This window comes from Vitis riparia, chromosome 3, assembly GCF_004353265.1.
Source record: "Vitis riparia cultivar Riparia Gloire de Montpellier isolate 1030 chromosome 3, EGFV_Vit.rip_1.0, whole genome shotgun sequence".
In the NCBI taxonomy this organism is placed as follows: Eukaryota; Viridiplantae; Streptophyta; class Magnoliopsida; order Vitales; family Vitaceae; genus Vitis; species Vitis riparia.
Genome location: NC_048433.1, coordinates 4,033,199 through 4,055,497, shown reverse-complemented (window position 1 = coordinate 4,055,497; position 22,299 = coordinate 4,033,199). Strand labels below are relative to the sequence as shown.

The following is a 22,299-nucleotide window of genomic DNA, read 5'->3' as shown; positions in this document are numbered from 1 at the left end:
CATGATTTTATACCAAGCAAAGTCAAAAGCAAACAAATCAAAGAAAAAGATGGAAAGATTAAGAGAAAGGCTCGTCCTAAAATTGAAGTAGTGATGGGGTGTTCAAATTCTCAACCCCATCAGCTGATTTTTGTTGTTTGATTGGGTTGGGTCCTAGGGGACAGGCTTGGGTTGGGTCCAAGTGGAAAAGCTTGAGTCCTAAACTGAGGGATTATGGAGCTGGTTTTGAGATGTTTAAACCATTCTAAGGGCACTGTAATTGGACCAAGACGTTTTCAATTAGAAAATGTGAAGTCAAGGAGACCTTGGGGAGCATTCAATGAATCAATGATATCGCAGAGAGACATTCACTTTTTTTGTCACGCAGCATGATGTATGGAATTTTTATTTATTTTTAAAAAAAAGTTCTTCTAAAAACTATTATTAAAATATAATTGTTTAAAAATTAAATATAAAAATACAATTCTTTTGACCACTTCTTTTATTTGTATATTAAATTTGTTTTTTTAAAAGAAGAATTTACATTTTACAATGAACTCCTCTTTTAAAGAAATGAGTTCACTTTTTATATTAAATTTTTCTTTCTAGAAGATGAGTTTCTTTTTCTTTTCTTAATAGTTTTTATATTGAACTCTTCTTAAAAGAGACTTCACTTCATTTTTTTTTTTATTAAACTCATTTTAAAAAAAATGAAATCATTTTTATATTTTACTCGTCTTTGTTGGGATTGAACCCTACAAAATATGACATAATATAACAAGTAAAATTCATTTAGAAATTGTATTTATTCATGCGTCCTGGTCTCCCATTAATTATTTTATATTCATTAATTGGTTATCTGAGGATGTACATATCTTACTTTTATATTGTATATGACTTAAGTACATTAGGAGTTGCATATAGTATGTAAGTCATAAATTTTTTGTAAGTAGATAAATAGTCTACAATCAATTTATAAATTTAGATAATTCAATAAAGACTCTAGAGTTATTATCTTCTAATTGAAGAAATGACTTTTTTTCTTGTCGTTGAGTTAGGTTTCCCATGATAAATACACTAATGTGTATGATTACATAGATGACATAATCTATAGTAAATCATGACGTAAGATTATCAATTATCATGATTCACTATGATACTATATGAACTTTCAACCTTGAGAAGTACCAATTATTATTATTATTATTATTCTTATTATTATTATTATTATTTAGAGTTTGTAGCTCATATTGGAGAAATGAATTATACAACATTTTAATGAACCTTTGAAACAAATATGTATTTCATCTATATAAAAAAAAAAAAAATCTTTTTTCTTTCTTTACCTTCACCTGTAAATTCTTGAAACCACTAATAGTTTAATGAAATTTCTTATTATTATTATTATTATTTAGAGTTTGTGGCCCTCAAAGAAATGAATTATACAACATTTTAATGAACCTCTGAAACAAATGTGCATTTCATCTATATCAAAAAAAAAATTATTTTTTCTTTCTTTACCTTCACCTGTAAATTCTTGAAAGTTAGATTTGAAGAATTATCATAAAAAGAAAAAAAAAATCTTTAAACCACTAATAGTTTAATGAAATTTCTTATTTTTATTTTTCAAGTTTTTAGAACCACTTGGTTTTTCGTTTTCATCTTATGTATGTATGATATCTCATATTGGATAGTGGAGAAAGTTCTTGGTGTTATATAAGTATGAACTCATTTTAATTATATAAATACATTTTAAAGCAATGAGGGTCATTTTCAAGAGTGAACGATATCTGCATGATTGGATGCAAATATAGTAGGGTCTAAATATCTTAATTATATTCAATGCTTTTATCATGTCCAAAAAGTTGCGAAGCATGATTGAATAAGAAAAAAATGGCTCTTTTCATAGCTGATGAACCTTACTATGGCCAATGGACAAAGAACAAATCTGAACTAGAAGAGATGAAATCTTGTTTGTTTTGCAAGAAATAAAAATCTTCTTAATTTATAGGCTTACAAAATGGGGTTATTTGTTTTAGGCAAAAATTAATGATAATGCCTCCGCAACATCTTATTTTTGAATGTTATTTGAATGGGAACTATTATTCAACTAACATTCTTGTATGGCTTCAACTTTCGGGTTCCAACATCATTGGCTATTTGATAAAATTTAATATTTATTATTTAATTATTTAAGTTGACTTTAAGTTAAATTAATGGTGTTTGTTTTTTGGCAAATAGAAAAAACTAATATATTTGATTTTTTCTATTCAGTTAAAAATAATTTATTAATATCAATTAATATAACTAAAGTGAACTTGTTATTAATAAATTCAATATAATTATATTAGTTGATATTAAAATGTTACTTTTAGCTTAATAAAAAAGATCAAATATTTTAGTTTTTTCTATTTAGTTAAAAAAAAAAAAACATCATAAGTTGTTGACTTAAAACTTACTACTTAATTCTTACTTCACATATTAAGGTTGCTTAGTAAAATTAACTTATAATTGATTTTAAATTATCAAATTGACATATTTACCCTCATAAATTATAATTAGGATAAAAGAAGTTGAGTAATAGTAAAAGTCGTAGAATAACAATGGGGATTGCGAAGGTAAGTAGGACAAATGAGGGTGAAATGATAAAATAAAAATGTAGAGTTAATAATAAATTAATTATTTTTATTTAGTACTTAAAGTTGTTTCCGACTTTAAGTCATCCTATTAAGTAATTTTACTAAACATACTTAATTTATTTAATAACTTAAATTAAGTTATTAAATTAATTTACCAAACACTCACTTAGAGGTTGATCGGTAAAACTTAATACTTAATATTTAATGACTTTAATTGATTTTAAATTAAATTATATTTAAATTGTTAACTTAAAAATTATTATTTAATTCTTACTTTAAGTGTTAAGGTTGTATGATAAAATTATCTTAAAACTTATTCTAAATCAATTAGGGCAAAAAAGATGAAATAACAATGGAGGTCATGGAGGTAATTTGGACAAATAAGAATAAAAATATAAAATAAAGATGTAGACTTAAAAATAAAATAATTATTTTTACTTAATCTTTAAAATCGTTTTTAATTTTAAGTTATACCATTAAATTATTTTATCAAACATATTTACTTAATGATTTAAATTAAGTTATTAAGTAGGTTTTATCAACATCCACTAAAGTGGTGTTTGTTTTTTTGGCTGATTGACTTTTTCTATTCAACTAAAAGTAACATGTTGATATTATCCAACATAACTAAATTGAACCTATTAATAACAAATTCATTTTAGCTATGTTGGATGATGTCAACAAGTTACTTTTAACTGATTAGAAAAAGCCAAATATTTTAGTTTTTCTATTCAACCAAAAAACAAACACCACCTTAGTCTAACGCTTAATTTTCTCTTTACCATCCATTTTTCTGCTTGGAAGCTCGAAGAATCCCCAAAAAGATGGAACAAAATCTTAAAACTTTCTTTCCTTCCAACCAAACAAAACACACTCAAAACTATGAATAATCATTGGAAAAATGATAATTTCTTCAGTCGAGGCCCCGTTTGGGAGTTATTTCGAGAGAGTTGGAAAATTACACTTCAAAAAAACTAGGTGTATGACAAATTTTCAAGAATCACTTCTTAAAATCAGAGTGTTTTTTCAGAAGTAACTACTGAAAAAAGCATTTTAAAAGCTTGTGTCCTAAACCAAGGGATTATAGTGCTGGTTTTGAGATGTTTAAACAATTCTAGGGGCACTGTAATCGGACCAAGACATTATCAATGTAAAAAATGTGAAGTGACACAGACCTTGGGGAGCATTCAGTGAATCAAATACTGTAGAGAGACATTCACATTCTTTTTCTCACCTGGCATGATGCATGCCATGCAGGCCAAAGCATTTCTCCGGTCATGGAGACTGATGAATTGACAAGAGAAATACTGATACATCATTGAATGTGCTTTTTACCTTCTACTTGATGTTGTAAGATCTAGGGCTGCAACATGACCAGGACTGATCCGATCCGATCGGCTTTCTATAAGGATTAGGATTGAACTTGAGTTGGAAAAATATCAACTTGAAACCAAAAGAATTAACATACTGATAGATGGCTTTTTAACCAGCCCAGATTGCAGGTCTAGTAAGATTCCAATCTGCTAAAAAATTGATCTTCAAATCATTAGTAGTTTACTGCAAACCTTTTTTATCAGTTCTTAGAATTATATGTTTTTCAGTTCTCATCCAATGTATGTGTAAAAGAAGGCAGTAGGCAGTATGTTCTGCATATCTTAGCCATATTCCATGCTTCTGTCATGTCCAAAAAGTTGCAGAGCATGACTGAATAAGAAAAAGTAGTCTGTCTTGATAGCTGATGAACCTTATCATTGACATTTGACAATGGACAAAGAACAAATCTGAACCAGAAGAATGAAATCCTGTTCCTTATAAAATGGGGTTATTTGTTTTTGGCAAAAATTGATGATGGTGCCTCAGTAACATTTGGTTTTTGAATATTGGTGGCATGGGAAATGTTCTTCTGCTAACATTCTTGTATGGCTTCATCTCCCAGATTCCAAGATCACTTTAGTCTAACCTTAATCTTTTCCTACCATCCATTTTTCTGCAAGGAAGATTGAAATTTGAAGAAACCCAAACCCCAAAAAGATGGTACAGAATCTTAGAATTTTCTTTCCTTTCAACCAAACAAAACAGAACAATAATAGTAACTCAGTTCTCAAAACTATGAACAAATACTAAGACCTTGTCAAAGATTTTATTCCAGCACCTAATGAATAAGCCAAAAAAACAACCAAACAAACAGCTCCTGTGTATCAATACATTTATTCAGTCTTATTTCATAGATGATTAGATCGCAGACGTCTAAGAGGACGGCCTCATCTCTGATTTGATAGCAACAACCAACTGATCATAAGCTTGTGCCCATGCATTCTTCATTTCTGGTGACCACATTTCAGGAACTGCTTCCTTTATTGTTTCCAACAATGCAAACTTTGTAACCTGTATGATCAGAATGATTAATTTTTCGGGTTCAAAAATTGTCTGCACATAATCAGATTGAAAGAGTTACAGCATCTTGAAATTGTCATACACTTTATAATAACCATATGTACCTCATAGTGTTCATCAAGTACACCAGATTTGTAGTGAACAGAACCTAGTTTCTTCAGGGTAGAGTCTCTCACTGTCACTTTGCCAGCTTTTCGAAGTTGAACAGCTGATTCACAAGTCTGCACAAAATTACAGAAAGAATCAGATATGGAAAATCTGCCAAAACTTGTAGCTTGTGATTTAATATTTTGATAGACAGACATGTAATTTTCATGGCTGAAGTTGGTTGGATGGGAAGAATCAGAAGATTTGTTTGAAAAATATTTTCAAAGATTCTCCCCCTTATAAAGTATGTAAATTTTGTGTAATCATATTGATTACTTTGTGATTTTAAAATGAGGAGAGACTAAGGAAAAAGTAGTTGAGGAGGATTAACAATGCAGTCTTTGGATGGTTGCAGGGGAGGCAAGTTGGACCACTAGAAAATTATTGGAGGGCACTCTTCCTTTTTTGTAAGATCCAATAGGAATATGATTCACATATTCTATCTTGGTGGGGTTTGGTTGAAAAGCCCCCCCTATATTATGAGCAATAAAGGAATAGGATTCACACCTATGGATGATTAGAACAATAGTTTTTTATAATCCTCAATTATAGGGTCATCTTTAATGACTCATTTGGGGGAAAAAGTTACTAACCATAACAAAAACAGCCATAGCATGGGACTTGAGCTTTGGGTTCTTCTCTAGGGGAACCTTTGAGTCTTTCAGGAATGAGAACAGTTTTTGAGCTGATGGTGCAATCTCAAATATTCTGCAAAAATTGAATCCAACACTTCTTAATCAGAAACCAAAGCTTTATTCAATTTTTATATATCATCAAGAAATAAAGGTAAATATCAACATGTAGAGAAGGATAAGAAAATTTTGACTTACTTCAAGAAGAATTTAAGACCCAACTCTCCAGAATTCTTCTTCATTGAATTCCATGACTTCACCACCAAAGCTTCTTGCTCCTCTGTGAAGCCTATTATATTATAGAGGAGTTTGTCAGTAGAAGAAAGAAAGACATTTAAAAAAAAATAAAGAACAGTTTAAAAAAAAATTCTCATTTTTCTAAGAATTATCAATATTTGAAGGTAGACATCTTTGAAAATTTGAAAATGTAAATAATAATTTTTTTTTTCCTAAAAATAAGTTCAATTTTCATAGGGAAATTAAGCCACAGTTTGCAAGATTATTCCACTTAAATATATCTATTTTCAAAAGAGAAAACAGTTCCTATTTTGAGACCCACAAGGGCCACAACCACATAATGGATATAAAGTCAAACCCTAAGCCTATAAAGAAAAGTAAAAAAATAAAATAATAATAATAGAGAACACTTACAAATAATGGTGGCATCTGAAGCAGGACTTTGGTCACTGATGAGGCTCATGGTTGGATAATGGGAAAAGCTGATGATTTTGAAAGATGGGTTCTCTCTTGGGTGGAGATTTAACATATATAGGAAGATGAAATTAACCCTTGATGGCATTGGGGAGGCAGTTCTTGGGGTCTATTTTTCCTGAAGATTGACATTATCCATGTGGAAAGTCACACCTGTCCCAAAACTAGGGGCAGTTTTAGTAATGGAACATGGTTTTGGACTGCTTCAACATTTATGTATTCATTGAGTGCCACATCCAATTCATTTGGATATTTTCCAAAATGTACAGTCCCAATAAAATAAACTAGCATGCAGAAGAATCCAAATTAGAACAAATTTCTTTCTTGGACCAACTACCAGAGGTCTCAAGCCCACCACCCTCTTTGAATGAGTTAAGAATTCACCTCATAAACAAAAATTTTCTTGTCCCAATCCATTACATGGTTAGAGCAGCAAGATTTTAGGCCATGAGAACATTCAAAAAGGTTAGTTAATTCTTTATTCTAGTATTCACAGTATATGCAGAATGGTAGGTTTGAAATAGGCTTAATCCAAGTTCTAGGGTTATAAATTATATTTGCAATGGTACTTGTTGATCCATTATTTTGACTACACAAGAAGTTCTTTTATGTTTAATAAAACTTTTACAATATCAATATAGCTCTTTAAAAATTACGTCTCTTGCTTCAACTTTAGCTTCCAACTAGAGCAAAAGATAAGAAGTTATCCCAAACAAGACTTTACCCAATCGCTGGTTTCTTCTCAACAAAAGGCATTCAAATAAGGAATCTTTTTGTCTCATTTCTCCTTATAGGATCAAGATCTCTTAGTACAAGATCCTGAGATCAACATTTTCTTCTGTCCATTACTATTGACAACATGGCTAGTCAATAAGAAAGGTACTAAGATAGCATAACCAAACTGCCAATACTGTTCCATTGCATGATTGAGGATAATTTATTTCACAAATTTGGATGAAACTATGAAGCAATGAATTCAACCATACATCAATGGAGTTTGTAGGTAAGAGCAAATGGAATGTTCTCTAGACTTTTCTTGAGCCGTTCTATTGAAGGAGACCTCTTTTTCTTTTAAGAAGTTTGAGGAGGCTTCATTTCTTTCTTGATAGCAGCAACCAGTTGATCATAAGCTTCTGCCCAAGCACTCTTCATCTCAGGTGACCACATATCTGGAACTGCTTCCTTTATAGTTTCCAGCAATGCATACTTAGTGACCTGTTAACATTGAAAAAATATTAAAAACTGCTGATGAGCAACCTCCATGCAAACTGCCAAGCACTAGAGCCCATTTTGGGCACATCGACTACCAGGAGTTATGTTGTCACCTCAAAATGTTCATCCACAACACCATATTTGAAGTGTGTAGCACCCAAATCAATTAAATTTGATTCTCTCACAGTGACTCTGCCAGCCTTCCGAAGTTGTATTGCTGATTCACAGGTCTGCAAAGTAATTACAAGCCATATTTTAGCACAAATATGCGCAGGAATGTAGCTAATGGAGGACCTAATACAATTTTGAAAACATAACTTAAATGCATTCACTGGCCTAATCTTTTGTTTTTCCTATCAGATTTTTGGATGGAAACAATCTATATCCTCCAATCTCAAATCCAGTGTAAGGTTGTTGGATCTTTCAGCAATCCCATCCCAGGTATTTAAATTTGTTTCTTTCAAAGGATTAAGACAGACCAGTTACTAAGAATTAGGCCAAGAGCTTGGCTTGGTTGAAGCCCTGTCCAAGGTTGTTGATATAGATGTAATTAATTGAGCTTGTTCATGAGCCCAATGGTGGAATTCTAACCCACTTGAAAGATGATTCTATTGAACTGCTCAAATCTATAGTGGATTTTTTAAAGCTCGACTTCTTATTCAATCAAGCTTAAAATTCAATCTTGAGGTGCCATCTGATTAGTAGACTAATGCTTTAGAAACCAGAGCTGCCTCGTGAGCAGCCTGGTCCTATAATGGACCCATTGATACCACACCCCAGTGGGCAGGAACCGATGATCCAGATTGAGAATAAAATGGACTAACCATAACAAAGACAGACAAAGCATGAGGTTTGAGCTTCGGGTTCTGCTCCAGTGGAACATCTGAATCTCTCAAGAATGAGAATAGCTTCTTTGCTGATGGTGCAATCTCAAAGATCCTGCAAATTCAAGCCAACAACCATCACTCACTCCACTAGGATTAATAATTAACATTTCAATTAATTTTTTTAATCCATTTGTAAACTAATAAATTACTTTGTTCAATATAAGGGAAATTAAATCAAACTGAGAAAAATGATAACCTTAAAAAGAATTTCAAACTCAATTCTCCAGCATTCTTCTTCATTGAACTCCATGATTTGACCACCAGAGCTTCCTGTTCTTCTGTAAAAGCCCTCACTTCCAATCTTCTACACTTCTCCACACCTTTATAAAAACAACCTGAAGGATCTCAATCAAAAGGAAACTTTTTCCAGAACACCATCCAAAAGGGGAAAAAGAATTACTTGTAATTAATCTTGGAGTTCTACAAAAAAGGCCTTGTACTGATCCATCTCTCCTGACCCATGACAGCTCCAGGGATTGGCGATATAATGATGTTGACCCAGATCCGTGTGTTGCACAAATCTTGGGGATATCCTTGGCATCCCGGGTTGCTGCAGCAGAAAAAGAGTGACTTCTAGTAGAAGTAATTCCAAGGGAAAAAGAGGAAAGATAGAACGAGAATGGATACTGACCATTAGAGATTAACATGGTAGCAGTTGTAGCAGGAGTCTTGGTGTTCAACATTGTATTCAAGGCTTGCAGATGGGGACTTCGAAAGCAATCAAGAGGAGTAGATGTTCAAAAAGTAGAGACAGTGGCAAGTACTTGAAGATAAAAAGACAAAGGGAGAGATAAAATTGGCCTTTCATGGCTCGGAGGAGGCAATGTTTAATTATTTTCTGGGCTAGCCGCCAAAACAATAGGCTTTATGCGGGGAAGGAAAAATTGACTTGGACGTTGAATTCCTTTGGCCCTGTTAGCTATTTAAATGGAAGCATTTTTGACAGATTGCCCATCAGATGGGGATGGATTCAATGAATCCAACAGGGATTAAAAAATAGGATGCAAAACCACATACAGCCATAAAAACCACAACCTCCAAATGGGTGAGGTTTCAAAGGTCCAAACACAGAGAATAGAAAGAACAAGGAAGGGTGAGGTTTCAAAGGTCCAAACACAGAGAATGGAAAGAACAAGGAACAAGAACTCACTTCCAGAAGATCGATGCCATCCATGTTCTGGAAGGGCCAATGTCACCTGTGACTTGGGGCTCAAGCCACAGCCTTTTTTACCACCGGTTGGGCTTGAGCTGCAGTGGCATGAGCATTAGTTATGTTCTAGGACAGTTTATTGCCTGAGCAAGTATGAAAACAATCTCAAGAAATACGCAAATGGATGAGTCCTGCAATAAGCCCATGCCAGTGTACATTTTCTTAAGGCAGAGTGCACACTGTTGGATTTGGAACAATAAAATCTTTCATCATTTGATATGAAATTTTGAGAATACCCCAAAGCACATGATACCAATAGGAGTAGACATTATTCAAATAGATCACTAACTACTAGTAAATTGTAAGAAACGCAGGCCCTTGAAGAAGAAATTCAATGACATTGTGTCAAAAAGAAACCGGATATGCACAAAAACAAAATTAATGCCATTTTATCCGCAACCATAGTTTACATCGGGGGTTGCAACAACAGACTCAAATGGAACTTCAACTCTCTCCTTCACAAGGCACCGAGCCTCCCCATCTTCCAGTACCAGGACTTTCCCAGGTGGGCATTCAACAGTGTTTGACCTCTTTTCTTCAGTTGCCGACTGCTGAAACAGGCCCATAATATTGAAATAGGTATCCCTTTTCCTGAACCTAGGCTCAACACCAGCCAGGCTTAGAATAGATATCACACCAACTAGGGTAAGCACCATCTTCGCGCCATTGATGAAAATTCCCAGTCCTTTGGATGTGTTTTTGGGTCCGGAGTGCAATTGATTTCTCTCTGACTCATTCAGTTTCTTATTCTCTTCATTTGTTGAGTCACCAGCAGTGACCCCATTTTGATTAGACTTCCGCATGAAAGGGAAGTGTGACATATGACCATTGTCTGCAACAAGGGGGCGTGGGGGACGACTTGGATATGGGGGCAGCAGGAGATCATTGCCGTGCTCCACTGTCTCACTTGCAAATGCAGAAGCCTCGTGAATCACTTCCAAGTCCTCCCCTTTATACTGCTTGAGCTTCTTGAGTAACTTCTGGCGACTGTAATCAATCTCAGCCAAGGCAGCTTCTCTCTCATACCACTGCTGCTGTTGTAGACCCTGAACATCAAGACAGATTTCAATAGGTCCAAATCACACGTGAAAAGAAGAATATGAAGATTTGTAAGGATAATACAAAACTTTCTTCTTCTCAACTACTCCAACTTCACTTGTATTTTAGAAAACAGAATTTTGACAACTAGGGTGAAAAATAACAATGAAAAGACAAGTGATCTATGTTTTCATGGCAATGCATGTTCCAGCAACATGCTTAGAATAACTCCTTGTTTGTGATCGTTTTTGGGGTGGCTTGGGTCTTGTGTGGGAAAGAAGAGGAAGAAAGTGTGGCTTTCAGCTCCCTTATGTCTTTTTTGCATAGTTTGGAAGGAAAGAAATAATAGGGCTTTTGAAAATGAGGGTCATTCGATTCAAGGGTGTAAATTTTTTTTCCTTTGTAACCTATGGGCATGGGCCAAGGAGTTTTTAGACTTTGGCCCCCCTTCCATTGTGGATTTTGTAGATTGATTAGGCTCTATTTCAGGGGTTCTTTAACCTCTTTTGTATACCACTTGTATACTTTGGGGTGCTTACTTGATGTGCCTTTTTTCTTTTTATTAATATACGGCTATTTATTCATAAAAAAAAAAAAGGAAATATAAGGGGAAAAGAAAAAAAAAAAGGCAGGCATGCACAGAAGGGGAGGTACTCAAATCACTAAATACTCTTCCAAAGGGAAATCATCTGCCTGCCTCTGTACATTAACATTATATTTGGAAGTTAATTCAAGGAAAAGTCACCGCTGATGAACAGCACTTTGTACATTACCAGTTATGTCTACCAGAATTTGGATAAATTACCCAGGCATTTTATGGTAATAGACAAAAGCAATTCATCAAAGCCAGCAGTGAAATAACAAGTAATTGCAAAAATATGAGCCACGAGTACACTACTAGAAATAATTAACTCAAGATATCAGAATCCATTCATCTTGAAGTTTATTCCAAAGGTTAACGAGTCACAGGAAGTATCCTGGCATACTAGCACAGAACATATAAGGTAAGCATGAACCTGAGATTAGGAAATGGATCAAACTGAAACAATAGTGGTACCAGTACAGATCAACAATGAGGTGTTCAAAAGGGACTGACCAAAATGAACTAATCTGAACTAAACTTCATGAGATGAGCTTGGGGGCTCATAATCTGGGGCAAACACAAGCTCAAGAGGGCCTGGGCCTGAAGTGAGATAACTAGTGACCAGATAATTCTATGATGCTGAGCTCAGGGTCAGTCAGGTAACAATTTTCTAAGGCTCATCTTGGCTCCACTTAAATTTAATGCTATTAAACACTTATTCTTGTGAAAGCATTCTAAATATTACCTATCCCATCGTACCAAATAAACAAACTGATTCAATAAATAAATAAAAGGTTGGGGAGAGTTTGTGGGAGATTCCAGGATCAATAAAAGCAAATTGAAAACAACAAAAATGCATGAAGCAGATTTATTTTCAACTAGTGGACCATATAATACTGTTAGAAACCAACTGGGATCAATAAAAGCTAAACCAAATATAATCATATTTCTGGGTTACACAGTTAAACCGAGCACGAAGAAGCAAGCATTATTAAATATATCATTTCTCTAGCCACTATAAATGCATCTGAAGACACATTCTGGTAGCCATAACTTGAGTGTTCCTTGGATTAATCAATACTAAACATCAGAGAATAATGCACATGAACAAAACCCTAAATTTTGGCATCAAATTATGAGATTCCCATCAGTGCAGATGAAGTTCATGGAGGATCACCAACTAAATAAATAACTACTCAAAAAACAATCCTGAACACGAAGTTGCTTGAAGGATTGATCAATACTAAACATTAGAGCATAATGCACATTAACAAAACCCTAAGGTTTGGCATCAAACTATGAGATTCCCATAAGTAGAGATGAAGTTCTTGGAGGATCACCAACTAAATAACGACCCAAAAAACAATCCCGGGCACGAAGTTGCTTAAACATAGTATGAAATGAAAAGGGAACTTCAAATGTTTAAACTACTATTTGTATTGCACAAAAATAAGGGGTACTATCAGAATAAAGAGAAAACAGTATCAATAACAGAGGCAAACAAATTAGGGCATGCATGGGTTACTGATGAAGACGCGTTTGGTGGGCAGTTTCCCAAACCGTTTCCCTTTTTCCCCAAAAGGAATTTACGGGAAACCAGAAGTTTTGAGAATCATTAAAAAAATAGTTCTCTGCATTTCCAATAACCCAAACCCTAGAAACTAGAAACAGCGAGCACTCAAGAATTATTAAAGAATTTGTTTTCTACATTTTCAAGAATCCAAACCCTGGAAACTCGTAGAACGATCCCTGAAAAGTTTCAACAACTTTCCTTTTCGAGAACAACACTATTCTCAGTTCCGACACCGAACACACAGTATTTCACCCACCATCGTCCCACAAAAATAAGAGGGTTTCCATTTCTCAAGCATTTTCCCAGCCATTTTCCCAAGAGCCAAACCAGCGCTAAAACCCTAAAACCCTAAAACAACGAAGGGGCAGAATAGAGAGAGAGAAAGACCTGCAAGGAAGAGAGCTGGGACTCAAGGGATTCAAGGGCATCACGAATGTTCAAAAGGGTCTCCGAAGCAGCCTCTCCCTCTTCCTTCTCTTCTCCTTCTTCAACTTCATCTCCTTGGGTAGTGACTTTGTGGATGCAGTTAGTGAACTTGGATCGAAGCTCCGACGCTCTAGCCAACACCACCCCAATGCCCTCTTCATCCATCTCCCTCTCTCTGCGCAAACCGCTAGTGGTTTTTAAGAAAGTTGGGTGTGAAGTTTCAAAGCAAAACTATTGGGTTGAAGAAGCGCCAAACAACAATGGTATGTCCTATGATATAATATCAATATGTGATTGTAGACATTGTGCTCTCTCACCACATATGTGTATACCAGCCAAACCCCATAAAACAACAAAATCAATCTTCCCCTTTTTCTTTTCTTTTTCTCTCTCTCTTTTTTTTTCTTTTGCTTTTTCTTTTTCTTTACAAGGATTAATCACTCCTTTCTCTTCATGGAAATTCCAGACTTGTTATGCCATATAGTATGTACTGTGAATTTGGTATACATAAAAAGGCATTTAAGAATTAGCTTTTCTAAACATGTCTAGAGTACAAAAATGTCATAAAAAACATGAAAAATGTAACATAATATTCGGGTACGAAGAATGTGACTACGATACAAAAAAAATAAGATCAAACATGAGTTTTCTTCAATTCTAAATTAATACAATATGAATTCGTCTTTGGCTTGGCAGAAAATACCTCCAAATTTTCTTAGCATTGTAAGAAAAAAAAAATGGCAGAGTTTGGGAATGCTTGTAATTCTTTCATTTTTAGTCTCTTGGGAAAAGAATGGGAACTGTGGGGCAGAGAAAAGGGACACTCACATGTAGTGGGATAGTGAGAGTCATAGGGAGGTTGGTTAACAACCCTCTTTTCTCATCTCATTTTTCTTATTTGTCCTTTATTAATCACTCTGAAGTATCAGCTCACACTTTCCACAGATTTGATGGAACATTGAATATATATCCGTTCTGGGCTACTATTTTAGCTGCATATTTGAAAATTCAAAACTTCAAAAAGTGAGTAGACAAGAGAGGACTTCACTTCTGATAAAAATTTGTGAATGAATGTACCTACTCAGAGGATTTTCTCAGCTAGCTTGATTCTCAAGAGCAAACAGCTCCAAATACATGTAAAGATCAAGTACTTAATAGCAGTCTCTGTAATGACCAGGTTTTTTTTTTCTTTTTTTTTTTTTGCCCCTTTCCCTTCTTTTTAATCACTGTGTTATCACTTCTGATCTGTATCATCTACCCAGTCTATGTGTGGTTCAAACTTCAAATCAAAGAAAACACTGATTTAGATTGCTGAAGATACTTTCTATTACAGAAGCAGTATGAAAAAATATGATGTTTTCAACAAGCTGAATATATATAGCCACTCTAGTCATCATCCATCTCCTATACTCTGATTTTGTTTTTGTGCATGAAAAGTTGTACAATTTCAGGTGCTGCAGAGGGGAATGACGGCCAGATCACAACCATGGCCTTCTAAGAAGACTGGTGATCAGACCAGATCAAGTGTATGCTCAAGCATGTCACAACTACATTCGAGTCGGATTCAAAGCAGTTTGTATGCTCAAGCTCAATGAGCTTGAGCCTGTTTGATCACCATTCTTCTAAGAAACATGATCTCAACTCTGGTATCTGAGTTGTTGGTGTGCTTCCTTCAAAAAATTCAGTGATGATTCTTCTATATGAAACCAACTCATTTGAACTCACCAACACTATTATTTTCATTATCCCCTTGAGGATCTCAGGCATATATCAGGGCATGAAATCACTTTGGTAGCTCTCTTGAAAGCAGATAACGGAACGCGAAGTTGTGAGGGGTCCATTCAATGCTCTTCCAAAATTTTCCATGCTGACCCCAGTGGATGCCCTTTCCCAAGCTGTTAGGCATACAATGCTCAATGATCTCCACCAGATCAGCTTGACACAAACCAGATTCCTTGGAAAAAGACTCCACAAGCTTTGGTAGAAGAACTTTCTGTCCCTTGTGTAACCTGAAGGTGGTTCGGATGTACTCTTCTTTTGCAACTTCCAACTCCTGGAACACGTTCTTTGGTGTGTATATGCGGGCCTGAAAAATTCATACACAGTCAATATGATTTAGTATTGAACAACTACAATGATTTCCTGCATCTTTTCATTTTACTATCAGTTTTCAATCATGGTATCGAAAGATGATTGGAGCCATTTGAGATATAACTTCAGCTCAAGATCAACATGATATGATAGTTGTGAAGATTCTAACAAAGATGTGTCTGACCTGATGTGTGTTCTCTCAAGAATGAGTTTTATGGGATGTTTTTTTCTATAAAGAAGAGTTTTATGGGATTGTTGGCAACTTCTAAACTAGCCAAACAAGCAACATTTTTTTATGTTGGATGAATCACAAGCAAAATTTTGCAGGTAATTGAAAGCAGCTTTTGTGCTAGAAGCGCGAGATCAAGGGCATAGACGTACCGAAGGATCAGAATGGCTTCCTGAACAGAGTGCAAAATGCAGGAGAGGCTCAGGGTGCTCAATGCCATATGCTTTCCTCTCATCTCGAGCCTTGAATTTCTTCGTTGATGAAAACAACGACCAGAGCCACTACAAGCAGAAGTAAAGCTTCATCAGCCCCATTAGCACACAATTAGTCTAAAAGGAAGGAAGAGAATCATGCAGTTGAACACACAAATACTGATATTAAGAACCAGGGAACAGGATTTACTTGTCCAGGGCGAGCCAATCTGCATCCTAAAATAGAATTCTGTATCATGTCTACGCTTATGGTGTGACCTCCCACATTATATGCAGCCTGAACCATGCCTCAAATTATGATGACAAAAGTGCATAACATTTCCTTTTTTAAAGAAAAACAAAGAAGCAATACTCACCTTGAGAAGTAAAGAAATTCTCTTTAGATTATTTTGTGGAATCCCATAAACCAAGAATGCCTGTAGGACAACAAACCATAGATTGATTGCATATTCTCACAGCCTCACAGCACAAACATAAATGAGATAATCAATGACGTTAATATATACTTAGTTGTATGACCATTACATGCATTATTAGTGCATTGTGTACATTAATCCAGAAAGCTAGCTTCTCCTCATGTCTCATCTTTCTAGGATCAACTTGTTCCAACTGATAAACAAGTGACCTGCAATGGAATAGTTCTCACATTTCAATCACTCATAGTAGCAAAAAATTAATCATGAGAATAGGGTTTAGAAAAAGAAAAAGAAAATTCCCTTTCATACAATAAAATTATTTTCAGTGATACACAGCAGCAAGTTTTATTTTCCTTTCCTCTATTTCCTTTGCCTCAAAACAGAGCTTTAAGGAAAGAAATACTTCTTTAAAACAGACATGATAGCACAAGTTAAAAAATTTGAAGGATTTAACAGAGTGAGGAAGACTCACCGAAATTTTTGTAGCATGGGCTCAATGTCTCTTAACTTCTGACTGTCTCTACAAATCCATTTCACTTCCACCATTGTGCAGTATGGTCCACTGAATTCCTTCGACTCTTCAATGTGGAAAGGGTTATCCAACACTGAATTGAAAGATGAATTTTTACGGCATTGCGGGCTCCACATATCACACTGGCCTCGCGGAGAAAACTCATTCATTGATAATGGGGAGGAAATAGGAGAGGAAGGATAATCACTATTGGACAAAGGGGGGTCTGCAAGTCTGCAATATATGGCCGAGATGCACTTAATCATCTCCTCAGAGAGCCGGTTTGGTGTCATTGGATCATGATCACAAATGTTGGTACCAAGATGCTCAGCCAGGCTGATTGCATTTGAAGGAGCATTGTCAGCACGCTGCAGATGAAAAATTACTTAGAGAAGCCTCAAATTATCATTTAATATCAACAATCTAAGGACATATACTATGTTAAAAATAACATTGTTTGGATTTTGAATAAGGGAAAATAGTTATCAAAATAATGATTTAAAGTGAGAATAGGACAACAAGATTTGGGAAAATTCTCCTTCTAGCCATTATATAGTTTCCTTTTGGTTTTTTTATCAGATGAATTGAATAAGTTACCTCCAGCATGGACAAAGGTAGAGAATGGTACGAGTCTACAGCTTTGGCTAGAGTTTGCATGGAAGGAGAAGTTCTAATCGGACAAGTTGAACGTTGAGATAGGGAGGAATGGCTGCGATGAATGCTAGAATCCAACAACTCATGAGGTCCCCAAATGTCATTGCATTCCTTTGGTGGATTGTCAATTGAATCTCGGGGTGACAAAAGATGGCTAGAGTGAATAACTGAATTTTCAGTCTTTGATATGATCTTATCTCCAGAAACTTCTTGAAACATCCTTTTATGTGCAGTTGAAGTTGACTTTATTCTATCATCCACTGTAGAAACGGATGAAATTTGTCGATCAAATGTTTTCCGGTACAATGAGAGAAGATATTGTTCCAGGTAGACAACTTCCAGCTCCAAAACCGCAATTTCCTTGATCAGATTCTCAGCAGGCTGAAATAAAGTAGAAGCAACACCAAATGGTCAGTATCAGCAAGATTAGTTCGAGGGAAAATGTAAGCTAAATAACAAGGTAAAGTAGAAGCAAAATCAAAGTCAAGCTAAATAAAAAGATTTGTCCTAGTGTCAGCAATGAGGTTCAAAGACATTCTAGACATTTTTCTTGTTCTTTTCCTCAGCAAACATGGTTCAGACTGTTTGTTTTGCTTTTTCGAAATTCTTGTTGCCAAACAATCACAATGCCAATAGTAGAGTAAACTCAGAATTGTTAGAGACCAAGACAGAAAAAGATCAATGCTTTCAGATGAAGAATACTGAATCAAAATACATGGACATACATATGAATAAGAAAATTACAATAACAAACATGTTATTGAAGGGAGAGAGAGCTACCTTGGGCACTGAGTTTGCATTTATGGTATCATGGGAGAAAGACCTATAACCCAATGCCTTCTCTAATGCATGTCGAACCAGAAATTGGTCTTGTAATCCCTTCTGAAGCTGTAGAATCTATAGAAGAAAACAAAATGAGTGAAAGCTAACAACATGATGTGCATTAAAAGAACATGGACTCAAAACATACTGAACAGGTTTTTTTTTTTCAATTTATAGTTTAGTACTGTGGATTTTTTGTATTTGGCCACTGATCCTGCTCCTGGTTCATAGTTCTTTCATGTTCAGTTTTTTGAGTCTGGTGTTAGAAATATTGAAACTTGTGTTTGTGTCCTCAATATATAGAACTGAAGAGTATTAAAAATCAGAAATAAAACTTATCGACGGTTCTAAGTAACCTTCAATTTCGTAAGGACTAGAAATAAATGGGAGAATTCAAGAAGTAAAATGAATTTGTTTCATTCAAACTTCAGAATAAACTATTCCAAATACCTTTCCAAGCTGGGTTAATACTCCCCATGCAAAGTACCCAGATCAACAAGTTTAGTTATTACTATCATTTATTTTACCTCTTGCTTCAAAGAATTCTGCACCTCAGCTCTTGGGGACTGCTTCTTTGCTTCAACAGAGCTTCTGAATTGTCCCATATCCTATATGAAACAAAGTCTCAAAGTCAAACAGTTGGGACAAACTTGAAAATCCATAGATATATATTCTGAATGAGAATTGACTATACAAGAACCCAAAAAAAAAAGGGGAAAAAAACTAAAGAACTTTTTTGTTATAAATGCAACTTTTTCAGTCAGTACATCTTATTTTGGAATTTTAGCACGTGAATTACATATGGTAATGTTCATCTATTTTCAAAGACAAGTCATTTATGGATATTATCTGGGGGTTCATGCAGATTCAGTATAATCCCTTTTATCATTATTATAAATCAAGTAATTAAAATTTCGAACAAATCCCGAAATTCGAAACTACCTATTATAGAGGAAAGGCTGGGAAATCAGTCATGGGTAACATGGTACTGAAGATTTTGATCCATGAGAAACAGATGGGTGTGATTTTCATCAAGGAAAACGAGAAGAAAACCCTCATTTTAGTCGGTAAACCAGGAACAAAGAATATAAATGAAATTCTTACCAACCCAAGACGGTGAGAAGCTTTGAGAATGCTACTTGGTTTCTCCTCAAATTTTCTCTTAGCAGGGTCACTGTTAAAAATCGAAACTAGTCTCAGCAATATAGTAACACATAAAGAAGTAACTTTGGACATGTGGCTAAATCCAACACAACAGAAGGGTCTAACAGAGAGAACAAAAACCAGCAGTTTCTCCCTCTTCACTCAGGGTTCCTCCTTGCTTTCATCTACCGTACTAAAAATAAATACACTCAAGAGTTTTGATTTCTATGAAATTTGCATGAACACAAGGCAGTAGGACCAAAGAGACAATTTATCTAACAGCTAATGGGTTTTTCTCTGGCACAAAACATATGAAAATTGGCATATAGAGCTTGAATGCAGCTTTTAAGCCTCTGGCTTCCCTCTTTACCCACAAACCATAGTCATATGATTTTAACTTGGAACTCCAGAGAGAACAGGAAAAGAACAGGAAAAGAAAAGGAAAAGAAAATGGACAGCTTGGAAATGGTTTCAATGAAGATATACCTCATGGAACGCCTGTGGTTTGAAGCTGTTACCTCCATGAGCTTGAATGGTTTCAATGAAGAACCCTGCCACTTCACTTCATGCATAGTATTGGTGTAAAGCCACAACTGGGTCCAAACCCCACTGCTGAAGGAAAAAGAAAAAGAAAACACTGAAACAGCATTAATTGTTGCAAACATTTCACCAGATATAGACAAGAGCCCAAACAAAGAAAGCATAGAAAAGAAGGAACGAAATCAAGAAACATTAAATTCTAACAGAGGAGACTGCTCACAAAAAAACATAGCATACACGGATAGTGAGAGAGACTACTCACACAGATGGGGTTTTTTTTAATATTTTTGAAAAGCTGAATCAAATCTGCAGATTCAACCCCCAAATGGAATCTCAAAAAACCAGTAATTCAAAACTTAAAAAACCCATCTGTTCTTTTGAACTCTGGAGCATGGAAGTGTACATTTGCAAGTCTTTTCTGCCTATATATCTATATATATTATATATGGCTTAGTGGTTGAGAGGGTGGCCAATGTTGACTAGTCACTTGTCTAAGAAAGCAATGCCACCTTTGTTGTAGCTTTTGCAATGGTGGGCTTTTTGCATTGCATTAAAAGAAGCAAATCAGTTCGTGCCCCGAAGAATGTTACACTGTGGACAAACAACCAAAAGGGACCAGAAAGAGGGATGTGAGAGGTTTGGTACCCAACTGTGAGTGTGTGAATGTATAGGAGAACTCCATCGAGCTTTTGACTTAGACCTGTGATTTCAAGAGTAAAAGCTTTCATTTTATCAACAGATATCTTGAAAAAATAAAAAATAAAAACATCTAATGATTTTTCAAAAAATTATATCACAAATGTTGATGTCATTGAATGAAAAACAAAAACAAAAAAAAAACCCTTACTTTTGAAATTATTAGCAATGTAACCTCTAGTTACTTTTGAATGATATCTTGCATCGTTTTCAACACTATATATATATATATATGTAATAAACTTCTCTTAACCATGTAGAGCAAGCAAACCATTACAATAGATATCGGAACCGATCCCTGATGACTTGATGCGGGACTTTGTTTCTCGATTGGAGGTATCCATTTGTCTAACCCTATAATCCAATAAGGCATAACTAGAACATTGTGTTTACATAATAGACAATTATAATATTTCATAACATTTAAGTAGTTCCTTGTAATTACTTTAAATCATGTTAGCATTATAAAACATTACAACCACCATTTCACAAGTCCCATTCGCTAATAAACTAAAAATCATATAGTCTCAAGGATTTACTATCTTCATTCATGGCAAAATTTACATTACTATAAGCATGTGTATCATGTAAGAGAAATGTCATCAATCTTGACTTCCATCCTCCTTTATTAGCTTACTTTTTTCTTCCTTTCAAATGGAGTGTCTCACCACCCTCCTTTAAGAGGATTGTAGCAAAATTCAGAAAGGGAGCATTCCAGTGGTGTTGGTCCCTAAAAACCAAAAGGCTAGCATTTAAAAAGATGATAAAAGTAACCTCAAAAGGGCTGAAAGTTAGAGGTCAAAGCATATACAGTGTATTGCTTGATATGAATCCACTGGTTTGGTGGGCTTTCCATTGTCTTTTTTTCCTTTGATAAATTAGGATAAAACTAAACAAACTCCTTTTTGCCTGAGTCCAAAAGCTTTTAACCTTTTCTAGGGTTTGGTTCCTCCACAAGAACAATGCTGGTTGTCTCTGCCATGAAGTGCAAGAAATCAGGGAATTACTGCTTCTTATGGTTGTGCTTATGGGTCTGTTTGGGTCCTCATCTCCAAAGTAGAAGGGTATTTGTGTTCCAAAAGTACAAACCACAAAAGAAGAAATTCTAGGAATCTTCTCCATAAGTGAACACTTCAATCCACTTTCTAAATTTTGTTTTTAAAAAACAGAAATTTCTCCATAAGAGTAGAACATATAGTATAATAAATTTTTTTATATTTATATTTATAATTTTTATTATAAAATTAAGAATATTTATAAACAACTATTTGATAGATGTATTAGAGAAAAGGACTTGGGTGAGAATACTTACTTTCCTTTTCACAAGGCACCAAGTTCTTGGCTATATGTTGTCCAATACACAGGCACATTTTCTTGGCCAATTTAGAGCTTGAAAGTTGAAGTTTCATTCGGATTCTCATTCCATCCATTCTAGTGTTCAAACTTCAAACCCAGTTATCATTTTCATGGATTTGCAAAACCCAACATGCAGATTTTTGAAACTCACCATAATATCTCAGATTGACACATTCCCATTTTTAGTCTCAGACTAGG

General features: G+C 34.8%; 4 protein-coding genes across 6 annotated transcripts; all 4 read right to left on the bottom strand.

Moving 5' to 3' along the window:
- Positions 1 to 4,657: 4,657 nt before the first annotated feature.
- On the bottom strand, positions 4,658 to 6,547 carry LOC117911306 (hemoglobin-2). Its single transcript, XM_034825623.1, has 5 exons — positions 6,443 to 6,547; positions 5,990 to 6,080; positions 5,753 to 5,867; positions 5,117 to 5,233; positions 4,658 to 5,003 (listed from the first exon to the last, which is right to left on the bottom strand). Exons 1-5 carry the CDS (start codon positions 6,489 to 6,491, stop codon positions 4,866 to 4,868), a joined length of 510 nt encoding a protein of 169 aa, XP_034681514.1. The 5' UTR covers positions 6,492 to 6,547; the 3' UTR covers positions 4,658 to 4,865.
- Positions 6,548 to 7,263: 716 nt separating this feature from the next.
- Positions 7,264 to 9,517, bottom strand: LOC117911305 (hemoglobin-2-like). Its single transcript, XM_034825622.1, has 6 exons — positions 9,233 to 9,517; positions 9,002 to 9,151; positions 8,798 to 8,921; positions 8,539 to 8,653; positions 7,828 to 7,944; positions 7,264 to 7,717 (listed from the first exon to the last, which is right to left on the bottom strand). The coding sequence occupies exons 1-6, from the start codon at positions 9,282 to 9,284 to the stop codon at positions 7,574 to 7,576; spliced, it is 702 nt and encodes a 233-aa protein (XP_034681513.1). The 5' UTR covers positions 9,285 to 9,517; the 3' UTR covers positions 7,264 to 7,573.
- A 541-nt stretch (positions 9,518 to 10,058) lies between these two features.
- LOC117911304 (plastid division protein PDV2) lies at positions 10,059 to 13,772 on the bottom strand. Its single transcript, XM_034825621.1, has 2 exons — positions 13,393 to 13,772; positions 10,059 to 10,857 (listed from the first exon to the last, which is right to left on the bottom strand). Exons 1-2 carry the CDS (start codon positions 13,594 to 13,596, stop codon positions 10,201 to 10,203), a joined length of 861 nt encoding a protein of 286 aa, XP_034681512.1. The 5' UTR covers positions 13,597 to 13,772; the 3' UTR covers positions 10,059 to 10,200.
- A 939-nt stretch (positions 13,773 to 14,711) lies between these two features.
- Positions 14,712 to 20,438, bottom strand: LOC117910669. 3 transcript variants are annotated; one of them, XM_034824789.1, is made up of 12 exons: positions 20,270 to 20,438; positions 19,996 to 20,121; positions 19,471 to 19,540; positions 18,894 to 18,974; positions 18,325 to 18,441; positions 17,488 to 17,925; positions 16,852 to 17,258; positions 16,489 to 16,588; positions 16,320 to 16,379; positions 16,154 to 16,240; positions 15,904 to 16,032; positions 14,712 to 15,517 (listed from the first exon to the last, which is right to left on the bottom strand). In XM_034824789.1, exons 2-12 carry the CDS (start codon positions 20,079 to 20,081, stop codon positions 15,215 to 15,217), a joined length of 1,878 nt encoding a protein of 625 aa, XP_034680680.1. In that variant the 5' UTR covers positions 20,082 to 20,121; positions 20,270 to 20,438; the 3' UTR covers positions 14,712 to 15,214. The 3 variants fall into 3 exon arrangements, with proteins under 3 accessions (XP_034680680.1, XP_034680673.1, XP_034680685.1); XM_034824782.1 differs by having other exon boundaries at positions 20,312 to 20,438; XM_034824794.1 differs by having other exon boundaries at positions 19,996 to 20,118; positions 20,312 to 20,438.
- Between the last annotated feature and the right edge of the window lie 1,861 nt (positions 20,439 to 22,299).

Excerpts from the sequence above, each read along its gene's own strand:
- LOC117911306 (XM_034825623.1), bottom strand. The coding sequence starts at position 6,491 with ATGAGCCTCATCAGTGACCAAAGTCCTGCTTCAGATGCCACCATTATT. Across the intron at positions 5,868-5,989 it reads GGTCTTAAATTCTTCTTGAA|AATATTTGAGATTGCACCAT; the intron begins GTAAGTCAAAAT and ends CAATTTTTGCAG. Across the intron at positions 5,004-5,116 it reads TACTTGATGAACACTATGAG|GTTACAAAGTTTGCATTGTT; the intron begins GTACATATGGTT and ends CTGATCATACAG.
- LOC117910669 (XM_034824789.1), bottom strand. The coding sequence starts at position 20,081 with ATGCATGAAGTGAAGTGGCAGGGTTCTTCATTGAAACCATTCAAGCTC. Across the intron at positions 19,541-19,995 it reads AACCACAGGCGTTCCATGAG|TGACCCTGCTAAGAGAAAAT; the intron begins GTATATCTTCAT and ends GATTTTTAACAG. Across the intron at positions 17,259-17,487 it reads TACCTTTGTCCATGCTGGAG|CGTGCTGACAATGCTCCTTC; the intron begins GTAACTTATTCA and ends TTTCATCTGCAG.
- LOC117911305 (XM_034825622.1), bottom strand. The coding sequence starts at position 9,284 with ATGTTGAACACCAAGACTCCTGCTACAACTGCTACCATGTTAATCTCT. Across the intron at positions 8,922-9,001 it reads AACTCCAAGATTAATTACAA|GTGTGGAGAAGTGTAGAAGA; the intron begins GTAATTCTTTTT and ends GTTTTTATAAAG. Across the intron at positions 7,718-7,827 it reads TTGTGGATGAACATTTTGAG|GTCACTAAGTATGCATTGCT; the intron begins GTGACAACATAA and ends CAATGTTAACAG.
- LOC117911304 (XM_034825621.1), bottom strand. The coding sequence starts at position 13,596 with ATGGATGAAGAGGGCATTGGGGTGGTGTTGGCTAGAGCGTCGGAGCTT. Across the intron at positions 10,858-13,392 it reads CCCAGCTCTCTTCCTTGCAG|GGTCTACAACAGCAGCAGTG; the intron begins GTCTTTCTCTCT and ends CTTGATGTTCAG.